Source organism: Orycteropus afer, unplaced genomic scaffold (assembly GCF_000298275.1).
Source record: "Orycteropus afer afer isolate SDZICR_OR568_19922 unplaced genomic scaffold, OryAfe1.0 scaffold00052, whole genome shotgun sequence".
In the NCBI taxonomy this organism is placed as follows: Eukaryota; Metazoa; Chordata; class Mammalia; order Tubulidentata; family Orycteropodidae; genus Orycteropus; species Orycteropus afer.
The window spans coordinates 12750234-12766786 of NW_006921639.1; the positions used below are offsets into that span (position 1 = coordinate 12750234).

At 45.7% G+C, this 16553-nt stretch overlaps 1 protein-coding gene across 1 annotated transcript in view; it reads left to right on the top strand.

Annotated features, from left to right (window-relative positions):
- Positions 1-16553, top strand: part of DLG5 (discs large MAGUK scaffold protein 5) — a 222015-nt gene that overhangs the window by 137777 nt on the left and 67685 nt on the right. The window contains exon 6 of the mRNA XM_007938647.2: positions 15480-15739. Within this exon, the coding sequence (XP_007936838.1) occupies positions 15480-15739 (260 nt within the window). The remainder of the gene's footprint in view (positions 1-15479; positions 15740-16553) is intronic.

Genomic DNA, 16553 nt, shown 5'->3' on the forward strand with positions numbered 1-16553 from the left:
GTCCAAGATTATCTTCTGTGTCTGTGTTAATTGGTTTCCCTTTTCTTTGTTGAAGAGGGTCTGTGCAATCCTTCTGCCTAGTCCGCCATCTTGCCCCGCCTCCCTTGTTTTCATTTTCTGGTGTATATTGAGGTTTGATCTGCTTCCCAAGAGTCATATCCTCGAAAACCCTGTGGAGTAGTTCTGCTCTGCACGCATGGGGCACCAGGTATTGGCATGTCTTGACAACAATGGTTTAGTTTTATGTGCAGTACCTAGGTGCAGGCTCAGCAAGGCACCAGCAATGGATAGCCTTTGAGATATCTTGAGTCTTATTCATGGGCACTCTTGATTCGGGGAATTGTTTGGGACTCTAACTGGGGTCAGACCTGGAGGCCAGGGCAAATTTGGCATTTATCAATAGGCCTTGACCAACTTTGGGTAATGGAAGAGGCCCCTGGGAGGGGAGGCAAGTGCAGGACAGGGCAGCAGGCATATAGTTGGGGTCAGAGGCCCTGTGTGCAGCAGGGAGCGTCCTGGGGCCCATGAGGACTTGTGTTAGACTCCCAGCTGGTACCACCTGATCTCTGAGAAGTTGCTTCTGCACTGGGGGCCTTCTTTTCTCATCCCTCTCACAAGAGGGAGGAGTGATGCTCTTGTAGCATTGTTTAAGAATGAAACAAGATACCCAGCAGGCAGTGCTGTATTGGCAGATGGGAAGCATCACTGTCCATTGCATGTCCCTTCAGAGACCCTTCCTCCTGTAGGTCCACTTAGCTCCCTGTTGCAACTACTTAGCCCTGTGGGTTTTTAGCTTTTTTTTAAAAATTGTGATTGGGGTGAAAGTTTACAGAGCAAATTAATTTTCTGTTTAGCAGTTCTTACACATTTTGTTTCATGACATTGACTGCAATTCCCTACAATATAACAGCTCTCTTCCCACTTCCTCCTGTGCCCTTCCCTCCCATGTACTCTTACTGCTGCCCCCCGCCAGCTGTCTCCCTGTGCAAACACTGGCCTTTTGTTCTCCCATGATTGATCTCTCCAAGGAGTGTTTGTACTGGATGTAACTGTTCACCCCGTGTGCCTGCCTCTTGTTTGGCTGGAAACCACAGGAGTGAGTTCAGTTCCAGACCTGAATGGTAACTAGGAGCCATAGTCTCAAGGATCTCACCAGGCTCTATCAGACCAGCAAACCTGGTCTTTTTTTTTTTTTTTTTTTAATTTTTTTATGATTTTGAGTTTTGTTCTACATTGTTCTCCCACTCTATTCAGGGTCTCTTGTACTGATCCTGCTCTGAGTGGTTGACAGTGATAGCCAGGCACCATCTAGTTCTTCTGGTCTCATAGTCGTATAGGCTGAGGATCGCATGGTCTGCCAGTCCCTTGGACTAATTGTTTCCATGCATCAATGGTTTCCTTCATTCTTCTTGATCTGGACAAGGAGAGACCCATTGTTGCATCTAGATGGCAACCTACAAGCTTTTAAGACCCCAGTGACTACGCACCAAAGTAAGATGTAGAACCATGTTTTTGTGTAGTATGTTATGCCAGTTGAGCTTGAAGTCCCCTGTGTCTATCCCGAGCTCACAGTTCCAACTACTTGCTCCCTCAGAGTAGATGGCTGTGGCCAAGAAGCCACCACAACCTTGCCCCTTGTCACCTCTGCTATACATCTGGACATTCCTACAGCACATACAAATATGCATGTAGAAACGTTGTCTGCTAACCTTATACATGGTCATGGGTACACTCCTTCTGCCTGGGCATACCTGATCATTCAGCCTGTCTGCCCATCTGTCCACCCATAGATCAGTGCTTACAATCACTGACAATGCAGTGCTGTACATACAAAAGGGTTCATCTTTGTTGTCTATTCCTCCCTTGTACCTCTCTCTGTATTCCTCTTCCTCAGTGGGTTTTCAACTTTTTAGAGGCAAAATATTGTAACCTCCAGAGTAACCCTTTGCAGAGGCTAGTGCATGAAGCAGGTAGGTATGGAGCTACAGTGGCCAACCAGGGCCAGCCCTGCCCCTGTTGCTGAAGGACCCAGTCACATCGGTGAAGGCTGCCAGAGGGGTGGGTAGCTGAATCTAGCTGAAGACTTGGCTACTGCTCAGTACTGGGGCTTTGAGTGGGGCTGCCACCTGAACCAGGTGGTGCTGCTCCAGGTCCACCCTAATCCCACCTTTGTGCCTGTGCTCATTTGCCTAATGACATTTTTCACCCTGGTCTGCTGGATCAGGTCACCTTTTGTCTTGAGATTTAGTTTGGATTTGCTGCTTCTTTCAAAGATTCATAATTTCAAAGGTGCTTACAGCTCCAACTTACTCCAAGGAACTCCCCACAACTTAGCTGGAAAGTGGCAGAATTCTCAGCACAGCAGAGTTCACTTCGTGGTTGTTGTGGAGATTAAGTGAGATGCTGCACATAAAGCACTCCATCAGTGTTTGCTGCTATTATTATTATTATTATTATTATTATTATTATTATTATTTTTCTAGCCCTGTCAAATCTGGATTAATGCTGCCCTCTCCCACGAGGTGGAGAAATTGGAACCTTCAGCCATTGCTGATGACAATGTAGAATGGTGCAGCCACTTTGGAATAGAGGTGGGCAGTTCTTCAGAAAGTTAAACACAGATTTACTGTATGACCCAGCAGTTCTACTCCTAGGTATCTTTCCTGTAGAGATGAAAACATGTCACACAAAAACTCGTTCATGAATGTTCGTAGTGGCATTATTTTTAATAGCCAAAATGTAGAAGCATCTCAAGTGTTCATGGACAGATGAATGGAAACATAAAATGTGGCATATCCGTATGGTGGAATATTACTCAGCTATAAAAAGGAGTAAGTCCTCTACAATGTGGATGAATCTTGGAAACAGTATGCTAAGTGTAAGAAACCACACACAAAAGGCACCTATTATGTGATTTCATTTATGTGAAATACCCAGAATAGGATAAATGGAGAAAAGATTGAAGTTGTCAAGGATTTCATTTTACTTAGATCCACAGTCTACACCCATGGAAGCAGCAGTCAAGAAAGTGGGCAAATCTGCTGATAAAAGACCACTTTGCAATGGGCAAATCTGCTGATAAAAGGCTACTTTAAAGTGTTGAAGAACAAAGGTCTCACTTTAAGGTGTGCCTAACCCAAGTCTTGGTACTTTCAACCAATTACCTCATATGCACGTGAAAGCTGGACAATGAATAAGGAAGACTGCAGAAGAATTGATGCCTTTGAATTGTGGTGTTGGCGAAGAATACTGACAGTACCATGGACTGCCAGAGGAAGGAACAAATCTGTCTCGGAAGTACAGCCTGACTGCTCCTCAGAAGCAAGAGTGGTCAGACTTCATCTCACCTGCTTTGGTCATATTGTTAGACGGGACCATTCTCTAGAGAAGGTACCATGCTTGTAAAGTAGAGGATCAGAGAAAAAGGGGAAGACCCTCAACAAGATGGATTGACACGGGATGCAACGCTGGGCTCAAGCACAGCAAGGATTGTGAGGATGGCACAGGACTGGGAGTGTTTCATTCTGTTGTACACAGGGTCGCTGTGGGTCGGAGCTGACTTGACGGCACCTAACAACAACCGCATCCAGAATAGGCAAGTGCCTAGAGACAGAAAGCAGAGTGATGGTTGCCAGGAGCTGGGGGGAGGGGGAGGAATGAGGAGTAACTGCTTAACGGGTAGAATTTCCTTTTGGGGTGGTGAAGAAGTTTGGAGTGAGATAGTGGTGGTCGTGGTTGCATAACCTTGTAAATGTAATAAAAACCACTGACTTGTACACTTTAAAAGGGTGACTCGTGTGATATGTGATTTATATCTCCAAAAAAAGGGCTCCAGTTATCTCCTCATAAAAACAAATCTGTACTCATGGGGCATAAAGTTTTATTGCCTCCCATTTTACTGCCTTCCTTAGGATTTATACGGAGGCTTTTACAAACATTTGGACTGAGATCATCGCCTCCCATTCCCCCTCTCTTGCTCCTCCCCTTCTGTTGCTCCCTCCAGTGAAGGGGGAAGGTTTTTCTTCCCCACCCTCCCCCCATTCCTTACTTCTTTCATTTTCTGCGGCTTGACCCTTAGAGGGGAGGGTTAAACACTTGTGGCTGAGGTGCCCCAGGTCTTTTCAGCTGGACCTGGTGCCTCTTAGTGAGCACCCCCTTAGAACTCCTCAGGAGAGGAGGCCCCACTGCCTCAGGGGAGGGCATCTCTGAGCTGCCCAGGGTTGCTTGTTCTCTCTGGCGCCTGCCTTCTCCACACCTTCACCTGGTCAGGGCTGAGTGCCCTGTCTGTGGTGAATTCAGGCAGCGGGTAGGTTAGCAGACGGAGAAGCAGGAGTGGGTGGTAAGATGGCCCTGGGTTTGTTCCCCACCAGGCCTTAGGGCAAAGGTCTAACTCCTAGGACAAGGCCAGTCTTGTTGCCTGGTTCCTCCCACGCCTTGTTAACTTGAAGAGGCCCTTGCTGGATAAATGGTGCTGTTTGACTTGCATGTTTACTTGAGGGATTTGTGGGGCCCTTCTGCCCCTGCTTGATTTATCCCAGAGGAAATGAGGCAGCCCTGGGGGCAGTGTCAGATTACCCAATAGGCAAGGTAAGCATGGGTTTACTTGTGCTTACTTACTAATCTGTAGTGAACAATTTCACATTTTTTCACCACATCAAAGATTCTGCTTTTAGCTCTGGCTGGCATCTGTCGTTCTCCCCCACCCCACAGCCCCTTTCTGCAGAATCAACTCTTTCCAAATTTACAATCCTTGACAGGGATGGAAGACCTGGTAAGCAAGGTAAGCACTGGCTTCCTTGTGCTTACTTACTAATCTGTAGTGAATGGTTTCACATGTTTAAAAATATATCAGTTCAGTACGCACAAGGCAGCCCATGCTTACTTTGCTTTATTGAATACTCTGTGGGCATTTGACTGCTAACCAGAATGTTGGAGGTTCAAACCCACCAGCCTCACTCCTCAGCAGGAAGATTGAGCAATCTACTTCCATAGAGATACCGCCTCAGAAGCCCAAGGAGGGGTCGCTATGAGTCGAATTCGACTCTAGGGCAGTGAGTTTGGTTTTTGTTTGTTTGTTTGTTTCCTGGGGGGCAGGGAAACCATAGGCCTAAGGCTTGGGGCCCTCCCAACTAGAGAGCTGCTGCTGAGTGCTTTGCCCTCTGTGTGGGTGTCGGAGCAGGGTCACAGCCCCCAGTTCCACCTCGGGGTACCTCAGTCAGAATGCACCATCTCACAGTTCCTCGGGTCCTACCCAGAACACCATGAGATCGTGGCCAGAGATTGCCAAGCATGCTTTGGGCAGCAGAGTAGAGAATGTTTGTTCGTCTTTTATCTTTACTAAAATAGCATGTATTCTTCGGTTAAAAAAGAAAAAAAAAGTCAAATAATAGTGAAGTCCTGATCCCCACCTTAGCCCCTGTCTCACTCCATAGAGGTGCCTTGGGATAGCTCCTTGTAGATGTATTTTTCTGCCATATTTAATATACGTGTAAAGTTTTATTTGTATTTTCTGGACCTGATCTTTTTCCCCCTGCCGTTTCCTGTGCCGTTTGGCACACCCAGCAAGGTCTTTCATAATCTAGTTGTTGGTAACTTGTCTCTGGTTGCCTGTCTCACCCCCTTCTGTGTGTGTAGACTTCTTGGTTGTCTATACCTCTTCCCTGTTAGAAATTTCTCAGTGGGCACTTCTGTATGTCCTTACCCTATCTTGTGCATAAGTTTGATTCTCAGAGGTAAGACTGCTGGGTCCAAGGCACTGTGCGTCCCTTTCCTTATTGGTTCTGCCCGTTAATTTGGGAAACTTCTGATGCTCCCAGAAGTTCTCCCTCCTTTCCCTACCCCCTGTAATGCAGGAAAGTCAACTTTTTTTCCCAGGTATGCCAGGTTAATGCCCTTTCAGGGGCCAGGAGGAAGAACGCAAGCGAAGAAAGGGGTTTCTTGCTCTCCGAAGGGCCTCCCCCACACGAGAAGCCCACAGAGAACAAGTCCCGAGCATAGATGCGACAGTTCTTGGCCTGCATCCCTTGGCGGAGTGGCAGTAGTGCTGTGTGGAGGGAATCAGGCCCTGGGTTTGTGCTGCCTCTGTCTCCACTTCCACCCTGGCCCCCTCACAGATGGGCTGTCCAGTGCTCAGGCCTCAGGCCAAAGAAGAGTCACCTCCAAAGACTGTTGCCTGCCTATGGTGAAACATTTGTTAACTTTCTCTTTTAGAATTCTAGATCAAGCTTAAATGTTTACTCTCACTTCAACTTCCATTTGCCTCAGGTTGGAAAGCTAAATGTTTGACTATAGTTGTGTGGGTGTGTATGAATATGCATGTGTATTTATGTAGCTATCTACTCAGAACATTAACTTCTAATGATAAAAAGGAAAAACTAGGCTAATAGATAGGATGTTGTGGTGTAGTAAATTACTTATTACAGCCCTTCTAGCCATAGGTTTGTAACTCCCACCAAAACATTGAGACTGTACATATATGGTGCTTGTGGCCTGGCAAGGGAATTGGATAGTTTGCTAATAAAACAAATAAGATGATGCATAGAATCCCTGTGGGGGTGGGACCATACAAATAAGGTGTATGGAATCCTAATGAGGAGATTGGTCAGTTTTGCCATCCTGATAGGCTTAACAGAGAGCCAATCCTAGAGAGCAGAAGGGGGGCGGACCTGAGTACCTCCAAGAGATGGGAGCAGAGCACATCCTTTCAACCCAGGCTCCCTGTACTGGGAACCCCCTAATTCTGTAACACTGCAGATGGGCGGGAGAGAGTGAGAAGCAGTGGCAGAGGCAGCAGAACCGGGAGACAGACAGAAGACAGTGTGGGGGGCTTCCTCGCCTGTGAAGCAAGAAAGCTGAGTGTCTTGGAGCAGGAGGCTTGCTGGTGGAGCAGAGTTCCTGGCACTTGGCAAGGCTAGGCTTGCTGACCCACAGAGTTAGAGAGCTGAGTACCTTTGGACCGAGGCTTACCGGTAGAGTGGTGTACCTCCAGGCACTTACCGACAGAGCTAAGGAGCTTTGTCGCACTTGCCAGAATAGGGCAAAGGCTGGGCTGGCCTTGCTCAGAAGGCCTGAGGGGCTGATGGGCTGATGGCTGAGGGCGAGAGAATCCTGTCTGCAGGCGTGGCTGAAAAAGAGGCTGTCTTGATTGAAGAACTGTATCCTGAGACATTCCTGATCCTGAATTGTAACTTGTTATTTCTGTAATAAACCTCACAATTGTGAGTATAGTGTATGAGTTCTGTGTGGCCATTGCAATGACTTTTGAAACCCAGCAGAGAAGTGGAGAGTACCATGGGTAAAAAGATTGGAGAGAGGAGGTATGCCTGACCTCTGCTTCTTAGGAATCAGCCTTGGGCTGTTGACGCTAATAATGATTTTCTTCTCCCATTATGAGGTTAATTAAAGAGGTCAGATACCCCCACCACACCACTTTTACAGATGGTTTTTCAAAATCTTGATGTCAGCTGAGCCTCTGATCCCCCAGCGTTTCCTCGAGACTGTTGATGCCGTAGCACAGCCCTGATCCTGAGCTCTGTGTGAAGAGAAGAGGTGAAAGTGTTTGGGGCCATGTGACCACCTCGGAGTATCTGCACGCTGTCCTGTGGAAAAGGGTCATTCTGTATGATGCCAGGGCTAGGATGAGGCACACCTACAGGGAAGTGGGTTTTAGCTCAGAGTAACCAAGACCTTCTTGTAGGGTTTGCTGTGAAGTGGGTGGTGTGTGGAGGCAATTATAGCAGAAATAGTGCAGGGTCACCACAGGATCCCCCCAGGCTCTTTCCCCACCACCAAGAAACATTTACCAAAGCTGCATTGAGAGAGGATGCCTGGGTCTGCTCTGGTGTTTCTCGTGCCACCCTGGCAGCCTTGTTTATTTGGCCCCGAATTGCCCCCAGAGTATCATGTAGACTTGGATCTAATCTCCTTAAGGTTGAGGCATTTTGGGTGCCGTTTCCCATGAAGAGATGCCAAGCCATGATGTAGACTCATCGTGTTGTGGACCAGTGAAGGGGGGCGCTGCTAAGTCCAAACCCAGAATGAGGTCTTTTGTCTGCCAGTTCAAAACACCTTTAAAATGATTTGTCTCTTAATGAAGCTTGGAAGGTGGGACAACGGCAGGAGAGCATTTGGCTGGTATAGGCAGGGCTGCCACTTTGTGGCCAACTTGGAGAATGACAACTGAGCCTTGGCCCTGTGGCAAACAAACTCCCCCAAAACAAACATGTTGCTATCTAGTCAATTCTGACTCATAGCAGCCCTGTAGGACAGAGCACAACTGCCCCAAAGTGTTTCTAAGACTGTAATCTATTTTTTCCCCTTCTTTTATAAAATTGTGATTTGGGTAAAAGTTTACAGAGCAAATCCGTTTTCTGTTCAACAGTTCATAAACATTTTGTTTTGTGGCATTGATTGTAATACCTATAATGTAACAGCTCTCTTCCCATTTCCTCCCTATGGTTACCTTTTCCCTGTGTCCTTCTTTCCTATGCATTCCCACTCTCTAAGCTTTCTCCCTGTGCAAATGCTGCCCTTCTGATCTCCCATGGTTGATTGTTCTAAGGAGTGTACCTACCTGGTATAATTAATCGTTCACCTTGCAAGCCTATCTGTTGTTTGGCTGGAAGCCACAAGAGTGAGTTCAGTTCCAGGCCTGAAGGTGACTAGGGGCCATAGTCTTGGGTGGTTTTACCAGTCTGTGTCAGACAAGTAAGCCTGGTCTTTTGATGATTTTGAGTTTTGTTCCACATTTTTCTCCCACTCTGTGCAGGATCTCCAATTTTGATCCCTTTCTGAGTGATTGACGGTGGTAGCCAGATACCATCTAGTTCTTTTAATCTCAGGGTCATGTATCCTGAGGTTCCTATGGTCCAGTAGTCCCTTGGATGAATTATTTCCATGGGTCTTTGATTTTCTTCATTCTTCTTTGCTCTGGATAAGGAGAGACCAGTTGCTGTATCTTAGATGGCCACTTGCAAGCTTTAAGACTCCAGTCATTACTCACCAAAGTAGGATGTAGTACAATGTTTTTGTGTAGTGTGTTATGCCAGTTGAGCTTGATGTCCTTTGCAACCATGATCCCCAGCCTGTGGCAGCAACACACTGCCTTAAGGTGTTTGGCTGTAGCTAAGAAGTTATCGTAACTTTGCTCTGTTAATTCTATTGTATATATGGACATTCTTACAGCACATACAAATGTGCATATAGAAATACTGTCTTCCAAACCTACATATAGTCATGGAAATTATACTTACATGTGTAAACCTTTCCTTAACTTTTTATAGTAGTGGATTCATACAATATTTCTCTTTCTGTGATTCACTCAGCATAATGTTCTCTAGGTTCATCCACGTTATGAGGTATTTCATAGATTGTTCAGTATTTTTTAGTGTTGCATAGTATTCCATTGTGTGTATGTACCATAGTTTGTTTATCTAGTCATCTATTGATGTTTCCATCCCTTTCCATAACTACTATTGTGAGTAGTGCTGCAGTGAACATGAGGGTATGTATATCTATTTGTGTCCTATCTCTTACTTCTTTAGGTTATATACCTGGTAGTGGGATTGCTTGGGAGCTCTGGTACCATAGTGCCTAAGGCACTTGACTGCTAACCAGAAGGCTGGCAGTTCTAACCCACCAGCCACTCCTCGGAAAGAAGATGGGGCAATCTACTTCTGTAGTGATACTGCCTTGGAAACCCAAGGAGGGTTGCTATGAGTTGAGTACGACTCGACGGCACATAACAACAACAATAACAGTGGGTTTGCTGGATCAAATGGTTATTTCTATTCCCTGCTTTTTAAGGAAGCACCATACCATTTTCCACAGTGGTTATACCATTTTATAGTTGCACTGAGACTGTAATCTTTAAGGAAGAAGGGTGTGGTAGTTATGTTTGTGTGTCAACTTGGCTGGCCCTGGTTGAGTGACTGGGCAGCTGGTGGTAGTTATTCCCCATGATGAGACTGGCAATCAGCTCCATGGTGGGATCTACCACAAGCAGCTGTGTAGCTACCTTTGGGATGTGGTTTGCTTCCTGTGTATAAGGAGAAGCCTTGGGAATGGTCTCTAGCGTATGGCATGCTTGGACCCTGCAGGTAGCTGTGTCATTGCTCAGCAGTCTGCTGTGCTCTGCCGACCTTGGGACTTACAATGGACTTAAATTAATGGCCTGCCGTGTGGATTGGTAACATCAGGACTGTGCCTTTTTTACTTGTCAACCTTAGGGATTCTCAGCCTCAGCAGCCAGCAGCTGTCTGAGTGAAGAAAAGCCTCTAGCTCCAGTGGGCCAGGAGCTGGACACAGAGCTGAACCCCAAGGTTGAGGAGCTTTCACCCAGCCGCTAGAGCCTGGCACTTGAACTTAGACTTAAAGCCTCCAAATTGTAAGAATAAACTCTAGTTTGTTAAGGCCATCCCATTTGTGGTATATTTCTTGTCAGAGCGGCATTAGGTAACCAGAGCACAGGGTATCACACCTTTACCCCATGGAGCAACTGGTGGGTTTGAACTGATGACCTTTCGGTTAGAAGCTGAGGGCTTTATGCACTGTGCCACCAGGACTTCCTTGTGGCAAACTGGATTCCACTTATTTGGAGCCAGTGGGGTTCTTACCTGGCTTAGGAGATGCTTAGTGAGGAAAACATTGAAGTAATTATTACTGGAACTTTTGAGGTGTTGTTCATGAGTAAGAACGATCTAGTATAGATGCTGGCCTTACTCTGTGCTTGGTTAGGAGCCACGGATTGACTCAGAAGTCAGGAGAGCTGTTTGTCTTGGGAACGTTGACCTGGTGTGTGGTCACGGGTAAGCCCCTTTCAGTGGGGGCTCTGCATCAGGTGATTGCCCTGGTACCCCGCCCCCCAGTGTTCACTGAACTTGAACAAAGTCAGGTGTCCTCAGTTTGTCATGGACTCATGGACCAGTGCTCACAGGTTGGGTGACTTCTGGAAAAGAATAATGTTACATCTCTTCTCATCCTACACTCAAAGATACCTTCCAAGTCGATTAAAGATTTAAGTGTGAGAGTAAAACTTGAATACTTTTAGAAAAAATAATAGAGTATCTTTATGATTGCAAGGTAGAAAAGAATTTCTTAAATAACCAAACCACAAACCATAAAGGAAATGATTAGAAAAATGTCTATAACCAATAAACATGGAAGGTTGCTTAGACTTCTAGTAATCAGGAATTCTTTTTTTTTTTTTTTTTTAATGTGGAACAAAATTTTAAAACAAAAGAAACCAGTATTACTTGTCAGTTGGAGACTGGTTAGACTCCTGAGACTATGGCCCATACTCACCCTTCGGGCCAGGAATTGCACTCACTCCTGTGGCTTAATTCTCAGCCAAACACTAGGCAGATCTACGAGCTGAACAGTTACACCAGGGAGAGGCACTCCTTAGAGCAGTCAACCATGAGAGATCAAAAGGGCAGGATTTGTGCAGGGAGAGAGCTAGGCAGGCAGGAATGGATAGGCAAAAAGGACATAGGTAAAGGTAACCGAAAGGAAGAAATTGGAAGAGAGCTGTTACATAGTGGGGATTTTAATCAGTGTAACAAAACAAAATGTGTATGAACTGTTGAATAGAAAGTGAATCTGCTCTGTAAGATTTCACCCAAGTCACAATTAAAAAAAAAGTGTTGACAATGCTTTAAACAATTTGATCATATGAATATTTGGCCAGGATGTGTTGGTGATAGTAACCTTCTGAAGTCACACCCACAGCTGGTGGGGGTGTAAATTGGTATGACCTCTTAGGAATTATCTAGTAGATGTGAAAAAGTGTGTAGCCCAAGATACAACCAAACAATCCACTTCATAGAAAAAGGTCACACTTGTCTGTCTATACAATGAAATATTACTCAGCAGTAAAGATACAACGTCCTGATACATGTTATACCATGGTTGAATCTTCAAAGCATGAGGCCAAGTAAAATAAGTCACAAAAGGACAAATACTGTGTGATCCACTTACATGATATACCTGGAACAGATATAAAAATAGAGACCAGAGTTTATGAGTGGTTTCCAGGGGTGGGCCAGAAGAGGTGGAGGGGGAGTCATTGCTTAGGGGTCCCTGAGTTTTTTTCTGTTAAGGATGATGGAAAATTTGGAAATGGGATAGTAATGATGATTGTACAATAAGATGAATATAATTAATGTTACCAAATTGTGCATACAAAAAATGTTGAAATGGCAGGTATTTTGTTATGTATCTTTTTACCACAATTGGAAAAAAACTCACAAGTATGTGAGACAGGCCATGTCCAGTAATGTTCACAGAAGTGTTCTTTATAATAGCAAAAGAAGTGCCAATCAAAAAAGGATAGTGTGTGATATATCCATATAGAGGTACTACTTACATCAGTTCAACTAAATCTCAAAAGCAGCATTGAATACAAAGAAGCACATTGCATAATTGTACATGTAGTATGATGCCATTTGAAAACCATTATGGGTGCATAAGTAGCATAATACTGTGTTTGGAAAGGAACAGCATTCAATTTGGGGAAATTCTGTTGTGGGGTGTGTGTATGTCTGTCTGTGTGTGTGTGTGTGTGTGTGTGTGTGTGTGGTGGTTGGGTGGGGAATGGGATCAGGGCGGGGTGCCCTGGGGGCTTTAACAACACCAATAATGCTCTCTTTCTTTGGAAAACAGTTTGAGACACAGGTAGTAAGATTGCTCAGAGCTGAGCAGTGGGTACATAAAATTTGGTTACATTATTTGCTGTGCTTGCCTGTGTCTGGAAGATGCTTCATTTTTCTAAAGGAAGGTGGGGCTGCATCAGTGGTGCCCTGACCATATTTCTGAGTATAGTCCTGTTCTAGGAGCTCTGGGGGCATAGTGCCTGAGGGACTTGACTGCTAACCAGAAGGCTAGCAGTTCAAACCCACCAGCTACTCCTTGGAAGGAAGATTGGGCAATCTACTTCCTTAGACATACTGCCTCGGAAACCCAAGGAGGGGTCGCCGTGAGTCTCAGTTGACTCCACGGCAGTGAGTTTAGTTTTGGTTTTAGGCTCCACAAGAGGGAAGCTTTTTTGTTGTTTTGTTTTTTTACAAAACAAAGATTTTAACTGCCAAGGAACCTACGTACTTTTCTTTAAATGAGTTCCGAATTTTGGTGACCTGGAAAGATCTCCTTTGAAAGAAAGAGTTCTGTTTTTTGTTAAAAAGAAAACAGACCAAAAGCCGCAGGCAAACAGTTCGGTGGGGCTTTTCCTTTGGTAATCTGGGGTCTCAGGCCAGGGCTTAGAGGAGCTCGTTCGCTAATTATCTCTGGGGTTGGGATTGTTAACTTTGCTCCTTTGTATTCTTCAATATCTAGTGAGGGCTGATCCTGCCTCTGGTTCTGGTTCTGGTCCTGCCTCTGGTTCTAGTTCCTCAGGCTGCAAAGATCTTCTGATAATTCAGGCTTCATACTGAGTAAGTGGATGATTCCAGGCTGTAGACCTGGAAGGGCTAATTGAGTTTTTCTGGTTCAAACTTGTCATTCGAGGAATAGGAAACTGAAGCCCTGAGAGGTGAAGTGACCCACTCAGGGTCTCATGCCCCCTTCCACCAGGTGCTTAGCAGACAGGCCCCATGGCATCCTCTTAACCCATCTTCCAGTTGCTTTCTGTTCATATCCTAAACAGCATTCAAGTGGACCTCCAGACCCAAACCACTGCCACCGCTTCAGTTCCAACTCGCATAGACCCTATAGGACGGAGTAGAACTGCCTAATAGGGTTTCCAAAACTGTTAATCTTTACAGAAGCAGCCTTCCTCATCTTCCTCTCAGAGAGATGGGTGGATTCAAACTGGTGGCCTTTTGGTTAGCAACTGAGTGTTTTTTTTAACCACTGTCACCATTGAGCCTTAGTATTGTAAATCAGATTATACCACTCTCTTGCTACACCTTCTCCGGTTTCTTTCTCAAGTATAGTCTTCATTGTGAGCCTTGAAGCTGTAATGTGCCCACTTTTCCATCCTCTTTCTGGACCCCTCCCTCATTCACTTGTTGTTGTTGTTAGGTGCTGTCAGTCGTTTCCGACTCATAGCAACCCATGCACAGCAGAACAAAACACTGCCTGATCCCGCACCAGCTCCACGATCCTCGTTCACTGGGCTCTAGCTATTGCCCTGCCCTTTGCTGTGTCCCTAGAACACATCAGGTGGTTCCTGCCGCAGGACCTTTGCACTCACTCTCCTCTGTGCCCGCTGTGTGGTCTTGGCTGCTGCTGCTCAGGATTTGCATCTTAGCTCAGAAGTCACCCTCTTAGAGAGACCTTCACAGGCCTTAACCTCTCTTGTAGCCTTCCCCCTGCTACCCAGGACTCTCTTCCCTCTAGCACATTCTCCAATTCTGTTTTCCATTTTCCTAATGGTCTTTACCATGCTCTGAAATTACTTTATTCACTTGGTCTGTCTGTCTGTCTATCTGCCTTCCTACCTACCTGTCTCCTCCCATTAGGATATAAGCCCCATAGTCTTTATCAGTCCTGTTCAGCATCACCAGCATCTACAGCAGTGTTGCTACGTATTAGGTCCTGCCTTTGGGGTCTCCAGTGCCGCCCCCCTGAATCATTAGGAGGACTCACAGGGCTCCACAGGTAGTTGTATTCATCGCCAAGATTTAATACTGTGACAGGACGCAGAGTAAGACCAGCAAAGGGAAAAGGCATGTGGGACAAAGTCTGGGGGAAACCAGGTGTGAGTTTCCAAGATTCCTCTCTGTATGGAGTCCTTCAAAATCAAAAAACCAAACTCACTGCCATCGAGTTGATTCTCAATCACAGCAGCCCCCCTTGAGTTTCCAAGGCTATAAATCTTTACAGAAGCAGACTGCCTTGTCATTCTGCAGAGCAGCTGTGGTGGGTTTGAACCACCAACCTTTTGGTTAGCAGCTAAATGTCTTAACCACTACACCCACCCCCGGAGTTCCTTATGGAGTCCCACAGGATGCTCTTACATCCTCCAGCATGAAGTCATGACAGCATGTGTGAAGTATTATCTTCCAGGAAGCCGTTAGATACCCGGTGTCTAAGATTTATATTGGGGCTGGCAATCTGCCTAGCAAGTACCAACATTCTAGGGCCCCAGCATGAAAGCAGATATTGAACATAAGCCACATTGTATAGTGTAGGCACTGGAAGCCACTCTTACTATGGAATGTAAGTTGTACATCAGTGTAGGGAACTGTTTACCAGACACCAGCCAGGACTGACTATGCATGCATCCCTTTCTAAGGATGAGCATCTCAGGCCTCTGGTATTAACCCTTTTTCTGCACAGGATTTAATGAATGTATGTGAATGACTGAGTGTATCAGCCCATTGTGACTCAGGCCTTATAGAATCAGACCAGAGAGTTCCAAAGGCCAGAAGGCACAGCCTGTCCCCACCCTCCTCAGCAGTCCCAGCTAGACAGGAGAGAGAGTGGTGAGCTCTGCCCCTGCACCCAGACCTTTGATGAGAATGACTCTTTCTGCTCTTGAGGTGTTGAAGCACAATGGGTCATCAGAGATCCTCAACAAGCTGTACGACACGGCCATGGACAAGCTGGAGGTGGTTAAGAAGGACTACGACGCCCTGCGGAAGCGGTACAGTGAGAAGGTCGCCATCCACAACTCGGACCTGAGCCGCCTGGAGCAGCTGGAGGATGAGAACCAGCGCCTGCTGAAGCAGACGGAGATGCTGACCCAGCAGAGGGACACGGCCATCCAGCTGCAGCACCAGTGCGCCCTCTCCCTGCGCAGGTAAGAGCCCGGGCACCTGCCTTTCTCCTCTTGGAGACACACAGGGAGCCCGGTGAACCTGCTTTCCTTCTGGGCCCCACTCCTTTGTGGGCTTGACTTGTCTACAAGGCTCCCAGCCACTTCCAGGAAGTATATTCTGCTGTTGGGCTTTTTTAAATTAAACAAACAAGTAAACCTATTTCCAGGCAATGTTCCTAGGAAACCTATTTTGGACACTGTCTTAGTTACCTGGGTCTGCTTAATACAAATACAAATACTTAATGCAAGTGGGTGGCTTTGAAGAACACAAGTATCTCCTCCCATTTCTTGAGGCTAAAATGCTGTATCAGGGTCTTGGCTCCTTCTATGAGCTTCTCCTAGTTTCTGGTGTCTGCTAGCAATTGTTGGTATTTTGCATATCTCTTTCATGACTGAATTATTTTCAGCTTTGAATTCCTTGTTGATACTGTTTGTTTTCAATAATGAAAGGTGTGCAGAAATCAAGGGGAAACTTTTTTTTTTTTTTTGTAATAAGGATTTTGATATATTTGGGACACATATCTCAAGTGGACTCTAATGGTAGAATTGGTTAGGTAAGGCTCCTTTTTTCAGATTCATGCAGTTATACAGGTCCCCTCCAGACAGCAGCATGTACTATAACTGATATAGTACCTTCCCAAGAAACCAGAGAGCTGAAAATACTGTTGTGTGGTATATGTCCTGTGGATCATGAAATGGTTAAAGACAATCGTTACATGTGGTCCATCTTCCCCTTGTGTTTATCTCCATCTGTCCTGGTGTTTTTATAACTCAGAAGTGATTAGGTTTAGTATGC